At 46.8% G+C, this 25,469-nt stretch overlaps 2 protein-coding genes across 4 annotated transcripts in view; one reads left to right on the top strand and one right to left on the bottom strand.

Moving 5' to 3' along the window:
• The window catches only part of TIAM1 (T-cell lymphoma invasion and metastasis 1), a 461,256-nt gene continuing 438,239 nt past the window's right edge, over positions 2,453-25,469 (top strand). Inside the window, exon 1 of one of the 3 annotated variants that reach the window (XM_021070904.1) lies at positions 2,453-2,802. The gene's annotated coding sequence lies outside the window, so the exon portion shown is untranslated. Of the gene's footprint in view, positions 2,803-3,876; positions 4,034-25,469 lie in introns of those variants that run through there. The other 2 variants (XM_021070903.1, XM_021070906.1) reach the window with 2 other exon arrangements.
• Positions 2,809-4,853, bottom strand: LOC110256367. Its single transcript, XM_021069843.1, has 3 exons — positions 4,749-4,853; positions 4,551-4,619; positions 2,809-4,094 (listed from the first exon to the last, which is right to left on the bottom strand). The coding sequence occupies exons 1-3, from the start codon at positions 4,851-4,853 to the stop codon at positions 3,474-3,476; spliced, it is 795 nt and encodes a 264-aa protein (XP_020925502.1). The 3' UTR covers positions 2,809-3,473.

Here is a 25,469-nt window from a genome sequence, read left to right as displayed (position 1 = left end):
CGCCACGACGTCCTCTCTGTGGTTTAGATACTGGGAAGATGGTGAGGAGGGCCATTTGCTGTGACTTCGCTATGATTGTATTTAGTACGACTGTCTGTCAGGCTTTCAGTAAGTGATGGGAAGAAACTGTTGACTTGTAGTTGAAGTTGGGGCCGTGGAACTAGAAATAGAATTCCTGCTGGTTTTCCTATCCGAAACCCTTAATTCTGCCCTTGACCACTCTCATTTTTTTTTTTCTTTAATGCCAATGCTATGTTCTTTTTAGATGTCAGCAGTGCCCTCAGGAGATGGGACGCCAGATGGCATTTGTCTGTGTTTAAATCAAAACGCCCCGTCCTCTTTGCCACCCTGTGAGGCAGTGACATTCTCTGCTGAGCAGAGTCAAGAAACTGCATGGGAAGCTGTAGTAGCTTTTCAGGATTTTGAGGTCAAGAAATGTATGCAAAGGCTGGGTCAGTCTAATTCCACTGATTTCAGTGGTAGCACCATGGCTGTTGGGAACAAGACCTCCATAGTCAGCCCTGAGCAGATCCTGAGAGGCCAGTCCCGATGTGTTGATGTAGGTGGGGCCGGGGGAGAAGGATTGACAGAAAGACCCCAATGGTAGTTTCCTCTGCATCCATCTCGCATTTATGGGCAGGGCTAGGCATTTCTCTTTTATTGTCTCCTTCAGGGTTTTCAACCACCTAATGAAAGGTTATTATCCCATTTTAAAGATGAGGCAACTATGGTTCAGAGAGTTGAACTTAGCTAACTAAACCCAAGAGCTCACTTCTCTGAGTGCATAGTATGTGCTATGCATGACCTCTTTTTAATCCCCTTAACATCCCTGTGGATTAGGTGGTATCACTCCTGTTTTACAGAATGAAAAAGTGAGGCTTACAAAAGATTAAGGAACTTGCACAAGGCTCCAGAGCTGGAAAGCCGTGGAGCTTGGATTCAAACCAGCCAGTCTAAATCCAGGGTTCTGCCTCTCCATCACTTTGCGCATTCCTTAGGAGCAGAAAGAGCTATAACCATGGCAATCAGATGGCCCCTCTGAGGACTCACCTGAAGCTCACCTTGCAACCCTGTTACCTCCTTAACAGGAGAGCCGTGATGGCAGCACCCCTCAGGGAGGCAGAGAAGAAATATTTTTCTTTGGGGGGGGTGTTGCAAGCAAAGATAATTTCAGCTGCTGTACCAGACACTCAGTATCAGAGGTATAATAAAACAAATCTTCCCTACTCTGATATGCAATAGTCTTGTTGTTAGTGTATAAGTGTGTATACATTCTATTTCCATTATATATATAAATTATATATACATTGTTTTTCTCTCCCCTTCCAAGATGGTGGCTTGTAATAGGTTCAGAATTGCTCTTTTGGGAGTTCCCTGATGGCTGCGCAGGTTAGGATCCTGCATTGTCACTGCTGTGGCTTGTTTGCTGCTGTAGCACAGGTTCAGTCTCTGGCCCCAGAACTTCCACATGCCACAGGTGTAGCCATTGGGCAAGGTCTTGGCTGAGATGAGTTAGTTCTTTGAAAGGGCGTCTTTTGGAAAATCACTCAAACTTCATTCAACATTTCTGCAATACCCATTATGGAACCTGGTGGACTCTTACTGTGAGATCAACTATTCTAACCATTTTTCTCAAACTGATTTTTGTTTGGTATGGCTTGCATAAGCTCCCGTGCCAGGGATTGAACCCGAGCCACAGCAGTGACAATGCCGATCCTTAACCCACTGAGCCATGAGGGAACTCCTCAAAGTGATGTTTTAGAAACACTTGGGATCTTCAAAGCTTTTGCCTCTCTTTGGGCTCCTCTATAATTCATGGATCAAGTTTTTTTTTTTTTTTTTTTTTGTCTTTTTTGGGCCACACCTGCGGCACATGGAGGTTCTCAGGCTAGGGGTCTAATCGGAGCTGTAGCCACCGGCCTACGCCAGAGCCATAGCAACACCAGATCCGAGCCTCGTCTTCGACCTACACCACAGCTCATGGCAACACTGCATCCTTAACGCACTGAGTGAGGCCAGGGATCAAACCCGCAACCTCATCGTTCCTAGTCGGATTTGTTTCCCCTGCACCATGACGGGAACTCCCCCGGATCAAGTATTTTTAAGTGCCCCAAATGTGCCGAGTACAGTGCTAAGGGCTAGAATACAGCAGAGAGCATGAGAGCAAACTCTGGATCCAATCGAGTGCTCTGCTATTGAGGAGACCAGAATTAACTGGCAGTTTCAGCCTCTTATGATATAGAGGCTGGTGGGAGCTTTGGGGGTAGGAGATATAGGTACATAACCTTAACTGGATACAGATTTCCAGGGTCTACAAGACTGTCCGCTGTGGTTGGAGTTCAGCAAAAGTCTACTGCACAAATGCATTGGCTGATGGAGTGTGAGGAACAGGTGGGAATTAGGCACGTCAAAGGAAAGCATAGGGTGGGTGGGTTCTGGGTAAAAGGAAGGGATGGAGAAGTGAGAGAGCAAGATGGGATTTTCCTGTACATCTTTTGGAAGGATGACTCTGCAAAGCGAATGGATTTCAGGAGGCAAGGCCTGGGGTAGAAAGAGATGGGAGGTTCTTGACTTGGTCACCGGGGAGAGAGGATAGGGAGGAGGGCATGGATTTGGAGAGGTAGGCTAGACGGTAGGAAGGAGGAGGAGAAGGAGAAGTCAAGGGTGACTTTCGGGTTTGCAGTTTCGTTTTACCCTCTAGGACACAGGCAAATATTCTCGCGGTTTCCTTCTGTTTTCAGCTAGAACAGCCCGGGAGCGCGGGTCTCCTACCCTCTGAGGCTAACTGGACCACCGAATCAGGTAGTAATGAATTTTCATCCCAACCTTTGTTCTTCATGGTGGTGTCTAACGCTCTTAAGGTGAGGACGAAGCACGGGCGGGTGTGGGGAAGAGATTTCCTTAGAGTCTCTACTGTCAGCGTCCGGGCTTCCTCGTCCTTCACAACCTTTCAAAAGGCAAACATCGTTTCCAGATTTTACGGAAGAGATCGGGAGGTCTGTGGGAACGTAGCCCGAGTCGCATTCTGCTCAGTAGGTGAACGTGAGGCTGTGCTTTTACGTGTACTAGCTGGGCAAGGTGGGTCAACCCGGCGAGTCCTGGACTTCCCAGGATTCGGATAAGGCCACCGTGACCTACCCGGAGCTTGGTTAGCGTCTAACAGCCCCGGAATCCACAGGAAGGGATTACGTTAGGGTTTTTTTTTTTCCCCTCTCGTAAAAAAAGTTCCTGTCTCCCCCTAGAGTCTGGTACACGTCTCCCAAGCCAGACCACGTGTCTCAGGTACAACGTTTTTTGGCTCTTCCCCTCCCCCGTTCCGGTCCCCTTTCCTCTCCTCCTAAGGTGGCAGGAAAATCCTTTACCTCGGACCAATCCCACTGATGCCGAGCCGCGCGCGCGCGCCAACTCGAGCTCCTTGTCTTTACGTCATTGGCCACCTCCACCTATGCACAGTGACAGGCAGCTTTGCGGACCTATTGCGGGAGGAGGCGGAGGCCGCTCGGCCCTCCCAGAGCTGCTTTGTTAGGGGATTCCTCGCCGTTGCTCAGCCCGCCGCGCCAAGGCTGCCTTCCCCTGCTTTCCCTTGGCCGCGCCGCCGGAACTTCGTGGGAAGGCAGTCCCCGCGCTCGTGGTGCGAGCATCTCTCCAGTCGCGCGTCGGTGGCTGGGATACAGCCCGGGTACCCAGCGTGCGCCTGTTGTCACTGCCGAGCCCAACTCCGAACGCCCCGCTCCTGTACCCGCCGTTTCTGATTGGCCGGCCGGAGGCGGAGCGATTGTCAGGCCGCCCAATCGGTGCTCGGTTTCCCACGGGCTCCCGCTGCCCCGCCCCCGGGGCCGCAGGCGGAGGCACCCTGACAGCTCCGATTGGCAGACAGCGAACGGTCCGGTGCACAGCCGGGCGGAGCAGCGCCGCCGCCGTCGGGCGCGCAGCTCTGCAGCGCAGCGAACGCTTTGGCGCCCGCAGCCCCGGGAGCCCAGCGGCCCCGCATTGTCCCTGGCCCTGTGACTGAGATCTGGGATGAGCGTCGCGGGTGAGTACTGCGGGTCTGGGGAGCGCAGGCTGGCTGGCCAGAGCCGCCCCGAGGGACGGCGCTGAGGATGCCCAGAGCCCCTCTGCCCGTGACGGGCACGTCCTGACCCCCATCTCCCGCACACTGGGGCTCCCGGTGGGTCCTAGCTCCCCCCGGTTGGGCTTTACTCGTATTGTTTTCGCATTCCCACATTTGGGAGGTGGGGAGCTTGTACGAGGAGGCCAGGGGAGATATCCCTCGCTCGAGGGAGCAGTCAAGAGGGGGACGAGTCAGTGGCGCTCAGGTGCCCGGCGCCAAATGGAAGTGACAGTGTCCAGGCGTTGGTATTCGGTCTTCCTGGCAGCAGGAGGTCAGCGCGGACCTGCGGCGGCGGCGTCACTTAGTATTTGTCGGCTGATTTTTTGTCAACTTTGGGGAGGGCGTGCGTGTGCTTGCGTGTGTCTCTGTGTGTGTGTCTCCGTCCCTGACTTGGGCATCTCCAGGCCTAGGTTTTCGGCGACGTCGTCTGGACACTCACCTGGGCAATCAGTACAGTGCTTGGGACCCGACACACGAGGCGGAGAGCCCGGGGATCGGCACACAGGGCCTGGGACCCGCGGCAGACCTGGGAGGGGACATTTAAAGCGGCCTCCTGCCCGCGCGCAGACAATGACTGGTCCGGGCGCGGGGTCCTCGGGTCTGTGCGTGAGGTCCCCGCTCAGGAACCTACTCCCACCTCGCTCTCTTGCGGGCTCAGCGGCTCGGATGCTGCTGAGCCTCGCCGCTCATCGCCTGGCTGGGGTCGCGCGTGGGGCCCGCTTTTGTTTACAGACCTCGCCATTGGGTTAGAGCTTCGCGCTGCGCTCCCCCGGCCCCAGCAGCCGCCGCGCGCCCCCTCCGAGCTGGGAGAAGTTGGTGCATGCTGTCAGGTGACGCCCCCTCCCCGGGCCTCCTGGCGAGATGCTGCAGGGAAAAGACGACCAGACGGCGCCTTCGCGCCCAGTCCCTGCTGCGCACGGCGCCCTAAGGCCCCCTACACCTTGGTGGCCCGTCGGGGCGCTGACTGAGCCACGCTCACCTCCTTTCCTGTAGCATCCTCTGGCCTTGTCCCTGAGTCAGCCCAGGTTGATTCCAAGTCTGCCTTTCCCTGCGTGTTGGCAAGTCTTGAAGGACGCGCGCGAGCCCTTGGGGACGCTGGCCAATCCGTGCCCGTTTCAGTGGTATCCACGCGGCCCCGCGGAGCAGCTGTGGGGCATTCTTGAGCGGTGTGGATCGGGTTACCCACGCGTGCCGATTTGGCGCCCACTTTGTTTGAGCTGGAGAAGAGATTGAGAGCCTGGGCGCGGAGGTCAAACAAACCCAGCTTCCAGTGCCTACTCAGCATCACTCCCGAGCCGGGTGATCCATTCCAGCCCGGGCTACTTAATCTCCGTGCGTCTCAGTTTCCGCGTCTGTAAAGTGGGGGTAATGAGTACCCTCATTTGTTGCGGTGGAAGTAGGGGTTAAACGACACTATAAATCAACTGGCACAGTGACTGCCACGTACTAAACGCTGGAATAATGTTTTCCTGTTAAAGAGACTCAATTGCAGAGCAAGGTCTCTCATCTCTTTCCTTTTCTGCAATTTTCTATTCTCCCAGCTCCTCTTCTATTTTAAAAAGCAGGAGAGATTGCTTTTTTTCAGCTTCAAACAGGACTTGGTTGACTTGACCTTAGACTTCAGTATACTTATCTAATCTAATCGCTTACAGTTCCTTTTTTTTTTTTTTTTTGTATTCGGATTTCCACTAGGTTTTAGTTGTTTCTGCTTCCTTCCTTCTTCCTTAAAGGCTATGTTGAGACCCAGGCCTGGGTGTGGAGGAGGAATCCTTGGCCAGGTGGGGAGCCTGGTGAACCAATGGCCGCTGTGCAAAGTAGGTGAAACCCGATGGAGGGAGGTTTGAACAAAGAGGTACCTGGAGGCAAGCAGGGAACACTTCCTGGTAGAAGTGAAATCTGAGCCGTGTCTTGTAGCAGAAGCTGGGTCAATCGCTGGTTTCTAGAATATGCTGTCTTGTACCCCACCATCAAGAGCTTCAGCCAGGGAGGTTGTCTTGGAGTGGTAAACACCCGAGTTGCTAGGTAATTATCTTTGAATAGAAGAGAAATATACCTACGGAGGGGGCTGCTGACTAACTAGGGAAGGGAGAAGAGGCGAATTGATTTCATTGAATATCTTCAAAATGCTGTCAGTGTGTTTTGACTTTGCTTTTTCTCTGCTCCACTGGCTCAGCATTGCTCATTTCCTTCAGGCGAAGGGAGAAGCCAGTTTCATACCGGAAAAACGAAAACAAGCAAAGCCCCTCAATAACCCATAATCAGATGAATACATGGTTTGAAAAAGACAGTCTCAGGCTTGGCTCCGGAATAAGATACGGAGAAAAATGCTTCCTGTTTCAACACCCTTTTTTGCCTGTTGGGGCAAATTATTGAGCTGGGTCCATAACGCATCCTTTGAATATAGACCAAGGGGCCTTTAATGGCCAAAACAAACAAACAAGCAAACAAAACACCAAAAACTAATCAAGAGAATGGTCTGTGTAGTGGGGGCAGAAGCCCACAGGGAATGTTCCCCAAACCCTTGGCTCCCCAGGGCCTGTCGGGTCACCCCAAGCGGAAGCTGCCTCTTACAGGCTCTGGGGCCAGGAGCACTACTGTTCCATGCCAGTGAATAAATAAGATAACCTATTTCAGGCTCCACTCCTAGAAGTGATTCCGAGCCTTCCCACACTTGTTCTGGGAATTCTCTGGCCCTTAGGGACGCTTGAAGGCCGCTTTGCCCCCTGCTGCAGTCTGGGGATCAAATCCCTGGGGGGGGGGGGCTAGACTTAAAAGGGAGCACGTGGTTGGGAAATCTCATTAGCTGACAATTTAACTCCACTCTAATGTGCCTCCAAAGAGCCTGGACAAAGACTTCCTCAACCCTCCCTCCCCCACAGTAGTCTCTCCCAGTGCCCCACCTCTCCCCTCCCCCTCCAAAACCAGAAAGGGGATGCCTGGATGGCCTGTGCCCACCCCCGCAGCCCCCAGCCCCCAAATTCCTGCAGTTCTAGTGAGCAGACGTAACCCCAGGCATTCTGGAGTGCCTGAGCTGGAATTCCTCCCCCAGAGCTTTGCCCTGGGCCAGCTGGGTGCACGTGGTAACAACCTCCTTTGCAAAGTAACGCACCTTTCCTTTCCAAACCTCAGCAGCTTACTTACAAGTTAAGCCAGAAGGAGGATTTTGTGAATGAGGTGTGCAGGTCAGAGCATGGGGAATCACATCCAGGCCTCACTTGGAAGTCAGTGGTGGCAGGGAGCTTCTGCCTGAGAACACAGGAGGCAGAGGCGTTCTCTCGTCCTCTGGCGCAGCGGAAACGAATCCAACTAGGAACCAGGAGGTTGCAGGTTCGATCCCTGGCCTCGCTTAGTGGGTTAAGGATCTGGTGTTGCCATGAGCTGTGGTGTAGGTCACAGATGAGGCTCGGATCACTGTGGCTGTGGTGTAGGCTCCGATTCAACCCCCCCCGCCCCCAGCCTAGGAACCTTCACATGCAGCTAATGTAGCCCTAAAAAGCAGAAGAAAAAAAAAAAAAAGAATATAAGAAGCAGAAAGAGACTTTGATTCGTTGGGCAGTGTACAGAGTCCTGTACAGTGAATCCTGAATCCCACAGGTTCAGGCTTATGGTTGAGAAAGATCCTTGTTTTCACTGTGTGGGATCCTTTGCACTCCTGCATCTGAAACACTGTTTCACTGGGGTGTGTGTGTGTGTGTGTGTGTACATACATGCATAGATACATACTCATTTTCCTTTCTAAATTAAGCAGATGGAAAGAGTGTATCTGTTCTGTTTCCCTCCCCCACATAGGACCAGGAAAAAAAAAATACCTATTTGCAAGGCCCCAGCAACATTTTTCTGTTTTTCACTCTGCTAAACTTCAGAGTATTTCATCTCTAAACATTCAGTTCTATCTAAATAATAATTCCTGGGTGAAAAAAGAAATTCTCTGTCTTCATTGTAGGCCAAATCACTTATTTAAAAATGTAAAAAAATTAAAAGATTAAAGGCGGCACTCAAAAATAAAGCAGTACTCAGCCAGGAACAGAGTTTTTTTCTGAAAATAAAACAATGCTGTAGTGTAAAAGGTACAAAATACTCACAGTGTGGTGGGTTTCCCCTTCCGTCCCCTCTCCAACCTCCACACCCCTCTAGCATAAGCCTTTCACTGTTCCTGTGGTCTCCAGGGACCTCATTAAGAAATTCATAAAGGCCGAGACTGTGGATATGGAGAGATTCCTCCTGGACTTGTGTGAGATTCTTCCAGAAGCCCTTGGAGCTCCTTTGCTAGGTGGAGAGAGATTCTTCTGTGTTGAGCTGAGCCTGAGCTCATAGCTTTGCATTCAGCTGCAAGTGAGGTCTTGGTTTATTGAAACAACAGCAAAACACACTGGACCAATATAAGAGCTGCTTAGCTGTGTGCATCCAAAAGAGTGATGACTCTGAGAGGAGCTGTGGGAGGAAGATGCTTTCAGTTGAGCGCATCCTCAGTTTCTGAATGGACCCAGGCCTCTGAGTCTTGGTGCTGTCACGGAGTTTCTTGCCTTAAAGGGACACTTGGATATAGTTGGAGGAAGGGGTTTCTAGCAGTTTGGCTGGGGCCACTTTGAATTTATGAAGGAGGAGAAATGAAAGGGAGGGGAAAGTGTCTTTGGTTTAAAGAAATAAAACAAAGGCGTCCCCATTGTGGCTTAGTGGTAATGAACCCTATTAGTAGCCATGAGGCCGTGGGTTCGATCCCTGGCCTCCCTTGGTGGGTTAAGGACCTGGTGTTGCTGTGAGCTGTGATGCAGGTTGCACATGTGGCTTGGATCCTGCATTGCTGTGGCTGTGGCTGGCAGTGGTAGCTCCAATTTGACCCCTAGCCTGGGAATATCCATATGCTGCAGGTACAGCCTTAAAAAACATCCAACCAACCAACCAAAAAAATTGAAGTAAAACAGGAGTTCCGTGGTGGCCTAATGTTTAAGAATCTGCCTTGTTGTTGCTGTGGCTTGGGTTCAGTCCCTGGCACTGGAATCAGCATGCCACAGAGGTGGTAAGCAAATAAGTAAATGAATAAATAAGTAAAACAAATAGATAAATAAACGAACCTGACTCTGGGTCCAGGGTTCTTTCCTTTAAAAAACAAAACTCAAAAAAACCCCTTGCATAATTTATTTCCAGCTTCTGTCCCCTAGAGCTGGATTTTATTAAAGATCAAAGGCTGAGAATATAGGGGAGTGTACAGGTATGAGGTGATGAGACTGGGAGACAGCAGACCTGGGACCAGGCTTGGCTTGGAATTGGCGGGGAATGAATGGGAGAGTAGGTGAAGAAGATTCAGTTGCTTTTCCTTAAAAAACCCCAAACATAGTTCTCTGGGGCCGTAGAGACAGGATATCCTGCCTTTGCAATGGCCCCTCTCCTGTCTGCCTAATCACCCTTGTCCTGGGCCAGGAGATGCTCAGCTTGTAAAGACGGATCAGTTCTGGATGCTGCTTCTGGTTCCCACTGCTGGGGTGATAACAAGCTCTGGAAAGCCACCAGGTCAACCTCCGGGGGGACGGGAGGCCAGGGGGAGGCAGGAGTCTGGGGATCCGTGGAGTGGTTAAGACCATGGAAATGGAGTGGTTGGGTTTTCCACCCAATGAGTACTTTTCAGAAGAGGAGGAGGTGGTGGGCTGGGCAAAAGGATAATTTTTTTTTTTTTTTTTTTTTTTTTTTGCTTTTTAGGGCTGCCTCCGTGGCATCTGGAGGTTCCCAGGCTAGGGGTCGAATTGGAGCTGTAGCTGCTGGCCTACGCCACAGCCACAGCTACAGCCACATCAGATCTGAGCTGCTTCTGTGACCTACACCACAGCAAGGCCAGGGATTGAATCTGCGTCCTCATGGATGTTAGATTCGTTTCCACCGAGCCACGATGGGAACTCCCAAAAGGAGAGTTTGAGCAGGAAAATGTAGGAGAGTCAGCAACTCATTAGCTAGTTCCCACTTGATTTTTGAGCAGTGGATTTTTTTTTTTTTTTCCCCACCTTGCAGCAAATGGAGTTCCTGGGCCAGGGATCAGATCTAAGTTGCTACCGCCTTAACCCACTGTGCTGGGCTGGGGATCAAACTTGTGCCACAGGGGGAACTAACTCCTGTGCAGTGTTTTAAAGGTTCAGAACTGTGGGTTTATTCTCGCCATGACCTTCAGATGTGCTTTGTTTGTTGGTTTGTGGTTTTTTTTTTTTTTTTTTTTTGACTTTGTAGGAGTCTGACCTGATTCCTGAGCTAATGTGATAGTTTGGGTCTTTTTTTTTTGCAAAATGTGCATTTTGATCTCCTCACCTGCACAAGGATATCCTTGGACAGTGGGAACCTGTGGGCAAGTCCTTTATCGTGCCATAGCTCCCCTCCCAGCCCCCATTCTGCTAACCCCAAGGCCCCTTTCCACGCCTGTATGGCCCCTAGGTCTCTGGGGTACCCTGGTCACTCCTGGTCATGTGTGTTGCTTGGCATAACATCTAATTAATTCTACCACCTAACATTTAAGAATGCCCCAGTTTGGCTGCCTGGAATCCTGAGTCCCCAGTGTCGGAGTTGTAACCCTGATTATAAGCAACTATGTAGTAATTTCTTTCTGTTCTCTGACAAGCAGCCTCTATATTCTCCTTTATTATTATTATTGTTATTATTATTTACGCTGTGGCTTACAGTGGCTTTGTTTCCTAGAGCAGGCATTGAACCAGGGCTGCAGTGGTGAAAGCACTGAATCCTAACCACTAGACCACCAGGGAACTCCTCCACCTTTTTTTCTTTTTAAAATGTTTTTAAAGTGTATTCAAGCTGTGTGGGGAGACTGCCACATGTGCCTTCTAACATCTCAAATGTCTTTGGATTCAGAGGTTGTTAGGATATTTTGGATATTCTTGCCATGGCCAAACTTTGACCTTCTGATGCTTCTTAAGTGCCATAGAGAGGGTAGGCACTTTGTGTGTGTTTCTTGTTCTCTTAAGGATCTAACATACATTTCCAAGCTGCCTTACTAAGGATGCAGTCTCTGGCTGTAAAACTTGGTTTGCTGTAATTTATTTATTTATTCGTTTGTTTGTTTGTTTTGCTTTTTAGGGCTGCACCTGCTGCATATGGAGGTTCCCAGGCTAGGGCTCTAATCGGAGTTGTAGCCGCCGGACTACAGCAGAGCCACAGAAAACCAGATCCGAGCCGCATCTGCGACCTACACCACAGCTCATGGCAACACCGGATCCTTAACCTACTGAGTGAGGCCAGGGATCGAACCCACAACCTTGTGGTTCCTAGTTGGATTTGTTTCCGCTGTACCAGGATGGGAACTCCCATGATGTGATATATTTAAATCATAACTTCAGTGATGATGAAACACTTTAATTATTATTATTTTTTTATGGCTGCACTTGTGGCATATGGAAGTTTGCAGACCAGGCAATGGAATCTGAGCCGTAGCTGCCACCTGCACCAGAACCTTTAACACACTGCACTGGTCTGGGGATTGAAATCTGCAGGGATCAGAGCTGCTGTAGTTGGATTCATAACCCACTGTGCCACAGCGGGAACTCCAAATTTATTTATTTTTTTTAATTGAAGTGTAGTTGGTGTACCGTGTTGTATTGTATTAGTTTCAGGTGTACAGCCAGGTGATTCAGCTTTATATATATATGTATATTCTTTTCAGATTCTTTTGCATTGTAAGTTATTACAAGATATTGCATATAGTTCCCTGTGCTCTACATACGGTAGGTTCGTGTTTATCTATTCACAAAGTATATTCACATTTCATGTAAATTCTTCAACTCAAGTAATGACAAGTTTGTTTCTAAAAATGACATGCAAAGTAATAATTCCATGGCATTAACAAACTAATTCTCGAATAGATGAGCTTATCATGAGAAACACATTCTGTCCCTGTTTTGTTTTTTTCCCCCACCCACTTTTGTCCTCTCCAGAAATAATCACTTTTGTTTGTTTTTAGGTCTTCTAGTGGTTGTCTTTATATCACTAAATAACATGCTTATGCCACTTTTATTTTTTGACTTCCTGTTATGACAAATGAACAATTGAGCTTATTTATTGCTTCTTACTTCCTTTATCCTCCAGATTTTCGATGATTGTATTTATAGTCCAATCTTTATGTTACTCGTGTAGACGAATTTCATTCTATCAACCAACGGTAGTGACATTCACCTCCTCCCTCTTTTAAAATGAGACTGTCAGTGTCCTGGCTTATCTTTCCTATCAAATTTCCTTCCTGTGATGGCTCCAGCTTCTGTCACTGCCAGTGTTGGTGACACTGTGTTCTGAAAGCACGACGAAGTCTTCTGTGTCTTGCCTATACGTTGTTTTCATTTTGAGAACAATTTCATTAGGATGTAATTTACATACCATACAATTCGGTTCTTTGACGTGTACGGTTCAGTGGTTCTTGGTTTATTTACAGAATTGGGCAGCCCTCACCATAATCAATTCTAGAATTTTTATTTTTTTTTAATTGTTTTTTTTTACGGCTGCACCTGCAGCATGTGGAAGTTCCTAGGCTAGGGGTCAAATCAGAGCTGCAGCTGCCAGCCTACACCACAGCTATGGTAACACCAGAGCTGAGCTGCATCTGTGACCTATGCTATAGCTTATGATAACACTAGTTCCTTAACCCACTAATTGGGGCCATGGATCGAACCTGCATCCTTATGGATACTAGTCGGGTTCAGCCACACAGAAACTCCTAAAATGTGGTCTTTTTTGACTGTCTTCTTTCAGTTAGCATTTTTTTTTTTTTCTTTTTAAGGCCACACCTGTGGTAGATGAAAGTTTCTGGGCCAGCAGTTGAGTAGGAGCTGCAGCTGAAGCTGCAGCCTACGCCACAGCCGCAGCTGCAGCCTACGCCACAGCCATGGCAACACTGAATCTGAGTGGCATCTGTGACTTATGCTGCAGCTTGTGGCAAAGCTGGATCCTTAACCCATTGAGCGAGGCCAGGGATTGAACCTCCATCTTCACAGAGACAACACTGGGTCCTTAACCTGCTGAGCCACAGTGGGAACTCCAGGGTATTGTTTTTGAGGGTCATCTGTGCTGCAGTGTATCACCACTGCATTCCTTTTTATTGTCAAATAATATTTCATTGTATGGGTGTATCACATTTTATTTATATCCATTCATTAATTATTGGGCATGTGGGTTGTTTCCGCCTGTTGACTGTTGTGAATCGTTACTGCTATAAACATTAGTGTGCAAAGACTTGTTTGAATATTTATTTTAAATTCTTTCTGGTATAGATTTCAGAGTGGAATTGCTGGGTCATATGGTAATTCTATGTTTAACCTTTTGAGGAACTTCCAGATTGTTTTCCATAGTGCCTGCACCATTTTATTTTATTTTATTTATTTATTTTTTCTCCATTTATTTATTATTTATTTATTTTCCCACTGTACAGCAAGGGGGTCAGGTTATCCTTACAGGTATACATTACAATTACATTTTTTTCCCCCACCCTTTCTTCTGTTGCAACATGAGTATCTAGACAAAGTTCTCAATGCTACTCAGCAGGATCTCCTTGTAAATCTATTCTAAGTTGTGTCTGATAAGCCCAAGCTCCCGATCCCTCCCACTCCCTCCCCCTCCCATCAGGCAGCCACAAGTCTCTTCTCCAAGTCCATGGTTTTCTTTTCTGAGGAGATGTTCCTTTGTGCTGGATATTAGATTCCAGTTATAAGTGATATCATATGGTATTTGTCTTTGTCTTTCTGGCTCATTTCACTCAGTATGAGATTCTCTCGTTCCATCCATGTTGCTGCAAATGGCATTATGTCATTCTTTTTTATGGCTGAGTAGTATTCCATTGTGTATATATACCACATCTTCCGAATCCAATCATCTGTCATGGACATTTGGGTTGTTTCCATGTCTTGGCTATTGTGAATAGTGCCTGCACCATTTTATATTCCCGCCAGCAGTGAATGAGGATTCCCATTTCCCCATATCCTTGCCAGCATTCGTTATTATCTTTTTTTTTTTTTTTTTTTGTCTTTTTGCCATTTCTTCAGCCGCTCTCGTGGCATATGGATATTCCCAGGCTGGGGTCAAATCGAAGCTATAGCTGCCAGCCTACACCAGAGCCACAGCAACTCGGGATCCGAGCCGTGTCTGCAACCTACAGCACAGCTCACGGCAACACCGGATCCTTAACCCACTGAGCGAGGCTAGGAATCGAACCCACAACCTCACGGTTCCTAGTCAGATTTGTTAACCACTTTGCCATGACAGGAACTCCTGTTATTATCTATTTTTTTTTGATTATAGTCTGCCTAATGGATGAGAGGAGGTAACCCCTTTTGCTTTTGATTTGCATTTCCCTCATACTTCATGATGCTGAACATCTTTTCATTTGCTCATTGGCTAATTATCTATTTTCTTTGGAGCAATGTCTATTCAGACTCTGCTTTCTTTTTTTTTTGTCTTCATTTTTAAAGTCTTATGGAAGTATCATTGATTTACAGTATTGTGAGAGTTGTGCCGTGCAGCAGAGTGATTCATACATCCATTCTCTTTTAGATTCTTTTCCAACGTAGATTATCACAGAACATTGGGTAGAGTTCTCTGTGCGATACAGCAGGTCTCTGTTGGCCAATCATTCCATATACCTCAGTGTGCATATTCTTTGCTCATGTTTAAGGTGGCTTTCTCTGGCTTTATTAAATTGTAAGGAGTTGTGTATTCTATATATAGGTCCCTTATCAGATATATGATGTGCAAACATTTTCTCCATTTTTGGGGTGTCATTTTGCTTTCCTGACGGCATCCTTTCCTTACTGTTTGCTCTTGAAAAGCTGAGGATCAATAGAAATGTTTACTTAGTTATGACTCTGTCAATAACAAAGCCAGCTTTTCACTCCATAGCCTGGTGGTATATTAGTTTTGTATTTTCTGTTGTTATACTACCATGACTTCAGTTATAGGTTGAGAAATGAAGCACTGGAAACAGTGTATTTTAAAGCTCCTATTTCTTTTTTTTTTTTTTTTTTTTTTTTGGCTTTTTAGGGTTGCACCTGCAGTATATGGAGGTTCCCAGGCTAGGGGTCCAATCGGAGCTACAGCTGCCGGCCTACACCACAGCCACAGCAATGCTAGATCCAAGCCGTGTCTGTGACCTACACCACAGCTCACAGCAACGTCGGATCCTTAACCCACTGAGTGAGGCCAGGGTTGAACCCGTAACCTTATAGTTCCTAGTCGGATTCGTTTCCACTGTGCCATGATGGGAACTCCTGAAGCTCCTATATTTCACAGTAAAAAAAGAGCAATATTTTATTTACTTAAAAAACTGTGAGAATGACTCATTTATTTACCAAAGCTGCAAAAGGGAGTATTTGTGAGGTACTTTGAAACGGAGCTATCTTTGGGTGTCAGGTTTTGGCTGATACACTTCTGCTGGTTGATATTTTTTTATTGTGTTGTATTAGGACAGGTCCTTCACTGGGGCCACTTTTGCTCACCAGGTGACATTTAGAAATGTATGGAGATATTTTTGATTGTGACACCTAGCATCTACCTAGATAAAAGGAGAAATCTGGCATCTATCTGGTACAGGCCAGGGCTGTTTGTAACAGCCTACAATGCAGGGGGCAGTCTCCAGATAAGAATTATCTGGATCTGCGCTGAGGTTGAAAAACCTTGCATTCAAAAGAAATACTATTAGAGACCACACATTTAAGTTTCTTTCCTTGGAAGAGGAGCTTAGGTGTTGTTTGTTTTTTTCCTTTTTAGGGCCGCACCCGAGGCATATGGAAGTTCCCAGGCTAGGGGTTGAATCAGAGCTGCTACAGCCACGGCCAAGTGGGATCCCATCCGGGTTTTCAACCTACACCACAGTTCACAGCAACACTGGATCCCTGACCCACTGAGTGAGGCCAGGGGTTGAACCTGCATCCTCATGGATACTAGTCGGATTTGTTTGTGCTGCACCGCAGTGGGAACTCCCTGTTTTTTAGATCTCTGGAAGTGAGCTATCTTGAAGGAGCAGATTATTTTGCTATTTAAAACACTTTGGTTATCATTTTAGCTGGAATTAGATTAATAAAATATCCTTTTTAGAATAGAGAATTTCGAAACATTTCATAGTAATCTCAGGCCATTTTGGGCTTCTCAGTGCTTGAGCAAGTTTATCTATTTAATGCCTTCCGGATATTGCTAATAACTGTATCTTGAATTCTGCTTGTGGTTCATATTATGGGAGGAAAAATATTTGCAGGATGATCATTTTAATGTTACTCCTCTTGAGCAGTTTATCGAGCATGAAAAAATATTTTTAGAAAAAAATGTTCCAAGAGCAGTGCAAGATCTGCTGTGAGGTTTTAGAAAAGTTTTTTTTTTTTTTTTTTTTTTTTTTTTTTTCCCTAGGGCCGATCCAGTGGCATATGGAGTTCCCAGGCTAGGGGTCTAATTGGAGCTGTAGCCGCCAGCTTACGCCAGAGCCACAGCATTGCGGGATCCGAGCTGTGTCTGCAACCTACGGGAACGCCGGATCCTTAACCCACTGAGCAAGGCCAGGGATTGAACCCGCAACCTCATCGTTCCTAGTCGGATTCGTTTACCACTGCGCCACGACGGGAACTCTAGGAAAGTTTTATCAATGCTAGGATCACGCTTATCTTGGAGCCTCTGTGATTAGAAATTATTTCAATTCTATATAACATTAAGTCAACTATACTCCAATAAATCTGTGAAAAAGGAAATGACTTCCAGTCTACGATTATGTCTTGAACTTTAACATTTCATTGTAATTTAAAAAATTAGTGCATTCCTGTCGTGGCTTAGTGGTTAATGAATTTGACTAGCATCCATGAGGATGTAGGTTCGATCCCTGGCCTTGCTCAGTGGGTTAGGGATCTGGTGTTGCTGTGGCTGTGGTGTAGGCTGGCATCTGTAGCTCTGATTGGACCCTGAGCCAGGAACCTCTGTATGCCATGGGTGCGGCCCTAAAAAGCAAAAAAAAACCCAAAAAACAAAAAAGACAAAAACCTCGTAACTCTGGTTTTCACTTACCTAAACAGTTTAACGACCTAATTATTCTAAAATAGATTTTAAAAAATTCACTCTGTGGTTTTCCCCCCTTTTCCTTTCCTAACAGTTAATTGCTTTAATTTGGGGATTGAATGCCTTGAATACCTACAGCCTTGGTCTTGTGAACTCTCACCAATTGTATCAAACCCTTTAAATTGCCTTAAAGAAAAATGTTTGGGGGAGTGTGTTTTCAGCTTACTTCAAGTAAGAACACCCAAATGACCTTCTCTTTCTGGAAGCAAACGGGGTCAAAGCCAGACGGATTTTTTTTTTTTTGGTAGACATTGCAGGTTAGTCTTAGGAACTAAAGAATTTCAGGATCCAAGTGAACGGCTCACTCTTTAAACCAGGACTAGTTAACTTATTTGAGTGAGAAGGGCTAACATCATTCTTCACCGATAGCCACTGAATTTTAATTTTAATTGTCTTCTTAGCCTCTGATCCAGCAGTTCTGAATCCCATCCAAGTCAGGAAAAGTGAATTTATGGGCCTGCTAGCAACAAGCAGCTAGCAGTGTGGAGCGTCTGGATTTTATCTTTATTAGAGCAGATGGAGCCAGCTCCTCCGAGATGCTGGGGCCCAGCCACAGCCAAGACAGCCAAGGGTTATCCATATAGACCTATGTATCTAGGCCTTTGGGGAGACTGGTACCAAGAGCATAAGATATGTATGGTCTTGGTTGCTGTGTGATGGTTCCTGGAAAACTATAATTGGGAAAAAAAAAAATGAAACTCTCTTGAGGAAATGTTGAGATAGAATTTTTTCATCTTGTGAACATTATTTAGTGGAATTCTGAAATGGAAAGCTTAATTAGGACATGAGTCACATTTGATAGTTTAATGTCCTGAGTATTACAGCTAACTTCAGGATGCTGTGAGAGTCATATTTTTGAATTTCTTCCTTTAATTTGAATAGAATCTCTGACCGCTAGCAATGTTAAAATGATTTAGTGGCCTTTGATGATCTGGGTCTACCCTTCTCCTTTTTCTCAGACATTCTGTGGGTTTTTTCCCCATAGTTTCTTTGTCTGGATGATGCTTCCCAAAAAGTTCATCTTCAAAGTTTTTTTCTTTTTTTCCTTTAATTATGAAGTATTTCTCTTAATTACATCAGGTACCAATAGTATATATAGCCAAATAGCCACAATGCTATTAAGGATCTTAGTGTTCAAATTAAATGGGAATCTTCTCATTATTTATCTTTTTAGGACTGCACCTGCGGCATATGGAGGTTCCCAGGCTAGGGCTTAAATTGGAGCTGTAGCTGTTGTCCTACACCACAGCTACACCAATGCCAGATCCAAACTGCATCTGCAACCTACACCACAGTTCACAGCAACGTCGGATCCTTAACCCACTGAGCGAGGCCAGGGATCCAACCTGCAACCTCATGGATACCAATCAGGTTTGTTTCTCCTGAGCCACAACAGGAACTCCCTGGAATCTTATTTTCTTAGGCACGATTTTCTCTAATGGAAAGATTTTACAGTGAATAGGGGTTACTTTTTATAATCAGAAAAACTGTGTTGGTGAAAGACACATCCATCTTTAGGTAGGTGGTAACTAGTAGGAAACTAAATCTCATTTTTTTTTTTTTTGTTATCCATTTATATGTGGGGATTAATAGCAAAGTGTCCTCTCAACAGTAAGGACCACGGGAAGAATAAAGACCCTGCGAATATGTGGATTCTGGCCCTGGAATGAACAAAGATGAGAAGGCCCATGGAGAAAACGGCCCAGAAGCTCAGTGATTAAATATCAACGGGAGGATTAGCCCCATTGTTGACTGATCCTTTCAGCCGAGGATTGAACCCGGATCCTCAGTCATCCAAAAGCTGTTGACCTTCGAGGGCTAACTGCATCCCTTATTTATGCTCCTTTCCCCTTATTTTATTTATTTATTTATTTATTTATTTATTTATTTGTCTTTTTAGGGTTGCGCTCTCCGCATATGAGGTTCCCAGGCCCAGGATTGAAGCAGAGCTGTAGCTGCTGCCCTACACCACAGCCACAGCAAAGCCGGATCTGAGCCGAATCTGTGACCTACACCACAGCTCAGGACAATGCCGGATCCTTAACCCACTGAGCGAGGCCAGGGATCGAACCCCCAATCTCGTGGTTCCTAATTGGATTTGTTTCCACTGCACCATGATGGGAACTCCCCTCCCTTCCCCTTAGACAGTGGTCTTGCATCCCCAGTTGCAGTCGTGGTTATGCCTGGGGACGTCAGTTTTTCTCAAGATCTCTTCCTAGTTCATGAACTCTCCCGTCTGTTCTGAAGGTCCTAAATGATTGGTTATTATTATTATTATTTTTGTCTTTTTTGCCTTTTTCTGGGGCTCTGGTGTAGGCTGGTGGCTACAGCTCCGAATCGATCCCTAGCCTGGGAACCTCAATATGCTGCGGGAGCAGCTCTAGAAAAGGCAAAAAGACAAAAAAAAAAAAAAAAAAAAAAAAACTTACAGCCAGTAAAACAGTAGTCTCATTTGCTTTGGGATATATCCTGGTCTCTGTCTCTTATTTTTTGGCTCACTCTGTCTCTAAATCTGCACTGTTCCCGTTTTCACTTTGCCCTTCTTCCAGGTCTGGTTGAACTCAACCATCCTTACACAAGCAGTTTCCTTGATGTCCTAATGTTTAATGGCTCTTTTATTTTATTTTTAAAATTACTTAATGAGGAGTTCCCGTCATGGCGCAGTGGTTAATGAATCCGACTAGGAACCATGAGGTTGCGGGTTCAATCCCTGCCCTTGCTCAGTGGGTCAAGGTTCCGGTGTTGCCGTGAGCTGTGGTGTAGGTCGCAGACGCGGCTCGGATCCTGCGTTGCTCTGGCTCTGGCGTAGGCTGGCAGCTACGGCTCTGATTAGACTCCTAGCCTGGGAACCTCCATATGCCGTGGGAGCGGCCCAAGAAATGGCAAAAAGACAAAAAAAAAAAAAAAATATATTACTTAATGAGTTTTATTACATTTATAGGTGTACAACCATCATCACAACCAAATTTTCAAAGCGTTCTATCCCAAACCCTCAGTGCATCCCCCCCCACCAACCTGTCTCATTTGGAAACCATAAGTTTTTCAAAGTCTGTGAGTCAGTATCTGTTCTGCAAAGAAGTTCATTGTGTCCTTTTTTTAGATACCACATATAAGTGATAGCATTTTATGTTGGTGACTGACTTCACTTAGCATGATAATTTCTGGGTCCATCCATGTTGCTGCAAATGCCATTATTTCCTTTTAATGGCTGAGTAATATTCCACCATGTATATGTGCCACATCTTCTTTATCCACGCCTCTGTCGATGGACATTTAGGTTGTTTCCATGTCTTGGCTATTGCATAGAGTGCTGCAATGAACATTGGAGTACACGTGTCTTTTCGAGTCATGTTTTTCTCTGGGTAGATGCCTAGGAGTGGGTTTAATGGCTTTTTTAGATGTGCTATCATAGTCTGCCTTTTCTGTCAACTCTTTTCCTAGACCACAGACTCTTTCTTTTTCCCCCTCCTGGGAAGTCTTCTTAAAAGTTTAATGTCATTTTGATTTCACAATCGCTTCAAGGAAGGTCCTACTACGCACATTCTCTCGTCCAGAAAAATCGTGGCTCAGAAAGATTGATGACTAGCTCAAAGCAACCAAGTGGAAAGGCCCAGCTGGAAATGTCTCCAAGTCTCCAGGCACCAAATGCAAGTGATTATCATGGTACCAGGGGCTAGAGGTTATCACACACTTCAATCACAGTTGAAGAGAGAGGCCCCAAAGACAGAATGGTTACCCAGTTTTCCTGGGAAAACTTGTGGATTCTAGGATCCACAGAAGGGACGTGAGAGTGAGGTTGGCCCTAGACTGCAGACTCTTTGAGGGCAGGGTCTCGGCCAAATGGCTCTTGGTTTTGCCCACAGTACCCCTGTGGAGGAGCTTGATACAGGTCAGGATAAACTTGCCTCCAATTTACAGCATCGGCAGTCAGTATATATGCATGGTGCTCTGGTCATTGCCAAGGCGGTGGGCTACGGAGGGATGAGATGCCCAAGGGGTGAAAGGTCTGTACTCAGGAGAGAGCAAGGATAGGCATATTCCCCTGGGACCCATTGGCAAAGTGTCTCAGTTGCTGGTGAGCAGTCTTGAGCCAGGGCGAATATGACGCTATAGCAGGAGGCAGAGTTAGGCAGCCTGCTCTCTGGGGTGGGAGAGTTGGGCGGGTGGGTGTCTTAGTCAGTGTGAGTTTCTGTAACAAAATAGCATAGGGTGGGCGGGTTAAACGGCAAACATTTCTCACGGTTCTGGAGGCTGAGAGTCCTGAGTTCAGGGTCAGGTTCTTGGGGAGGGCCCTTTTCCTGGCTGTGCCTTCATGCAGCCTTCATCTGAGTGCATGGACACACAGAGAGCTTGCATCTTGTCTTTTTTTTCCCCCCTTTTTTGGCCACCCCACAGCACATGGAGTTCCCAGGCCAGGACTCAGATCCAGGCTGTAGTCTCTACCTAAGCCGCAGGTGCAGCAATGCCAGATCCTCAACCCATTGTGCCAGGCTGGGGATCACACTTGCATTCCAAGTCTTTCAAGATGCTGTCGTCCCAGTGTGCCACAGCGGGAACTCCTTATCCTCTTTCTAAGGACATTCATTTCATCAAGGGCACTCCACCTTCCTGAGCTCACCTAAATCTAATTATCTCCCAAAGCCCCTCCCTACCCTCCGCCCTCACATGGGAGATTAAGGATTCACCATATGAGTTTTTGGAGGAGACAGACCAGAGCCTGAGTGAGCAGCCAGGTGTATAGTTTGGAACCAGTGAATACACAGGAACCAGAACACAAAGGAAAGTTCGGAGAGCATGCCCAGGTGAGCTGTTTGGCACCTGGACTCTGCTAAGGGTCCCAGGGGCTTGGGGCTAAGCAGCCCAGGACCTAGCCTGCAGTTGGATGGGGGAGGAAATTTGTACCTGGATACTGGGAGGAAAATAAAGGGGGAAGTAGTGAGGGATGGGGGCAGGTAGAAATAGCCAGAGGCGAAGTTCTGTGCCCTGTGGCGAGGTGAGGAGGTGAAACTACCCCACAAGACAAGCCGAGAGACCACGGGGTAAAGGGGCTCTTCTGGAAGGGTGGTCCCTTGAGGGGTGGCTCGTAGCACGTGGTGCATGTGGGGTTGAGGGCAGACCATTTATTTATTGCACGTGACCAGGGAGGGTTGAAGGCGACTGGCTCTAGGGAAAGTGAAGTCTTAGATTGTAGGTTGAGATCAGATAAGGGTCCAGGCACCTGCTTTGGCATTCCCAAACTATTTGCTAGTGGGGGCAGTAGGTGGGGCTGGGGAAGCCCTGGGCTTCTAAAAGGACTTTGTATTGCACCCATCAGCTTACTTTTTAAAATGCATTTTATTTCATTTTATTTTGTCTTTTTAGGGCTGCACCCCCAGCATATGGAAGTTCCCAGGATAGGGCTCAAAATCAGAGCTGTAGCCGCTGGCCTATGCCACAGCCACGGCAATGCCAGATCCGAGCTGTGTCTGCAACCTACACCACAGCTCCCAGCAACACCAGATCCTCAACCCACCGAGTGAGGCCAGGATCAAACCTGCGTCCTCGGGGATGCGAGTCAGATTCATTTCTGCTGAGCCCCGTGGGGAACTCCTCAAATGTATTTCATTACTGTGGGGTTTTTGGTTGTTAGTAAGAACCATAGGCTGACATGTTAAAATGTTTAGGCAGGCCTCGGATCCCGTGTTGCTGTGGCTCTGGCGTAGGCCGGTGGCTACAGCTCCGATTCAACCCCTAGCCTGGGAACCTCCATATGCCGCAGGAGCGGCCCAAGAAATAGCAACAATAACAACAACAACAACGACAACAAAAAAAAAAAAAAAAAAAAAAAAAAAAAAAAGAGGCAGTCTTCTGCATTGCTACTATAGGAACACACTGTTGCTTTTGGTTTTTCTCTGTTCTTTCTTACCCATATTCCACCCACTCCCTTTTTACATATTTGTAACTCTTGCATAGATGGCCCTTTGTATTTTGTTTCTGTCGGTGGAATGTTGCCTCATGAGTGTATATAAAGTAGCCACATGGACAAATGTAAAAAGACCTGTGCTTAGGCACAGATACAAACTTGTAGTGCAGATAAACCACAGAGGACAAGGACATTTGGTGTCTGCAGTTAGTGTGGAGATCGATGGCAGCTCTGTCGAATCGGAACAATTGGCACAGTGTCTGGACCATTAAGAAAATGGATTTTGTCGATTAGTTTTAAAACTAGGCCAACGAATGCGTTTTCCTACAAATTAGATTTGTAAAGTAACATGTTTTCCTTGGGTTAGTCTTTTGTTTTTGACACAGCATCCCTTCCTTAAATGCCTTCTATGGTTTCAAATCAGGAGGCAGACTGTACGATCATTGTATGGTATCATTGTTTTTTTTTCATTTTTGTAAGATAGTAAACTTTTATTGATTAAAATTAAAGTAGTCACGTCATGTCCATATTCCATGTGCTCCAGTGAGCCGATCTCTTACATAACCATTCTCCTGTAATTGAATATTTATTGTTTCTTTTTTCATCACTGTTTGAAGATTCTTTTGAAGTTCTTGATGCATATTTTGCTTTTTTCCCTTTCTCTTTTAAACTTATTTTTCTCAGGATAAATTCCAAGATGCGGTATCTTCGTGGTATTAAATATGACATTTAAAAAATGGTTCTTGGAGTTCCTGTCAAGGCTCAGTGGCTAACGAATCCGACTAGGGATCAAGAGGTTGCGGGTTCGGTCCCTGGCCTCGCTCAGTGGGTTAGGGATCTGGCGTTGCCGTGAGCTGTGGTGTAGGTCGCAGACACAGTTTGGATCCCACGTTGCTTTGGCTGTGGTGTAAGCTGGTGGCTACAGCTCTGATCAGACCCCTAGCCTGGCAACCTCCGTATGCCATGGGAGCGGCCCTCGAAAACACACACACACACACACACACACACACACACACACACAGGTTCTTGGTTTAGATTCCAAACTGCTTTAAAAAGTCTTGATCACTTGATCCATATGAGTATATTAGCCTCACCTCAGCCTAACCTACACTGGGTCTCAGTTATTTAATTTAATTTTATTCCTCTGACTGTAGTATAAGGAATCTCGCTTTGCTTTTCAGGTAGATTGGACCTGTTGTGCTTATTATTTTCAACACTGTTTTAAGCTTTCGAGACCGTGATTATTGGCTTATCTGTTAAATCCTTTACATTCCCCGGAGCAACATAAGTTAAATAAGACAAGGAAGCACTTTCTCTGAATTCCTCGCCTGTGAGCTAATGAGGTTGAAGCACATTGTTCAGAGGGCCTTTCTAGCTTCCAGTGTCCTGTGCCTTTGGATGTAGGAACCCAAACTTTACCACTGAGTTCTGGCGCAAGGGTTGGGGAAATGGTTGTAGGTGACCTCGGGGTTGTTTTTCTGGTTTGGTTTTGTGTTACTCGATTTTCATTTATGGAGCGGTTTTTGTTCCGAGCAACGTTGAGCAGAAAGTTCAGGGTTCCCATGCACTCCCTGCTCCCCCCCTGCCCCAGCCTCCCCCAGGATCAACATTCCGCCCCCCTCCAGGAGCGGGGTGCGTTGGTTCCAGTCAAGGAACCTCCACTGACACATCATCACCCAGAGTCCATAGGTGACATTAGAGCTCCCCATTGGTGGTTGCACATCCTGTGTGTCTGGATAACTGTGTCGGGACATGTATGTACCATGAGCGTATCATGTAGTGGTTCCAGTGCCTTAAAGATTCTCTCTGCTCTGCCTCTTCATCTCTCTCTCCCCGCAACCCCTGGCAACCCCTGATTTTCGCCTCCTCCGTGGCTTTGCCTTTTCCAGCATGTCATATAGTTGAATTGCAGCAGGTTTTGAGGAGGGAGCGTTATTGTTGAGAATCCTCCCCCAGGATCCCTTCCCCACTGTCCCGTGCCTGCGCCTCACCTGTGATCACCTCTGGACTGGGATTTTAGTTTATTTATTTATTTTTTATCTTTTTAGGGTCACATGTGCGCGGCATATGGAAGTTCCCAGGCTAGGGGTCGCATCAGAGCTACAGCTGCCGGCCTACACCCCAGCCACAGCCACACAGGATCTGAGCCACCTACACCACAGCTCATGGCAATGCCAGATCCTTAACCCACTGAGCGAGGCCAGGGATTGAACCTGCAACCTCACGGTTCCTGGTCGGGCTTGTTTCCCCTGTGCCATGACGGGCACTCCCTTGAGTGGGATTTTAGAGTGAGAAGGATTGATAAGTTCTTCTCAACCTAGGAATCTTCTTCTCTGTGACACCCTGGCTGAGGAATGTCACCCAAGGCTTCGCTGCAATTCTCATTAC

This window comes from Sus scrofa, chromosome 13, assembly GCF_000003025.6.
Source record: "Sus scrofa isolate TJ Tabasco breed Duroc chromosome 13, Sscrofa11.1, whole genome shotgun sequence".
Classification (NCBI taxonomy): Eukaryota; Metazoa; Chordata; class Mammalia; order Artiodactyla; family Suidae; genus Sus; species Sus scrofa.
The sequence above is the reverse complement of the archived record's forward strand: the minus strand, read 5'-3'. Positions and strand labels throughout refer to the sequence as shown.

Excerpts from the sequence above, each read along its gene's own strand:
- LOC110256367 (XM_021069843.1), bottom strand. The coding sequence starts at position 4,853 with ATGGCGAGGTCTGTAAACAAAAGCGGGCCCCACGCGCGACCCCAGCCA. Across the intron at positions 4,620-4,748 it reads TGAGCCCGCAAGAGAGCGAG|GCCCTGTGTGCCGATCCCCG; the intron begins GTGGGAGTAGGT and ends CGCGGGTCCCAG. Across the intron at positions 4,095-4,550 it reads GCACTGTACTGATTGCCCAG|CGCCGTCCCTCGGGGCGGCT; the intron begins GTGAGTGTCCAG and ends GGGCATCCTCAG.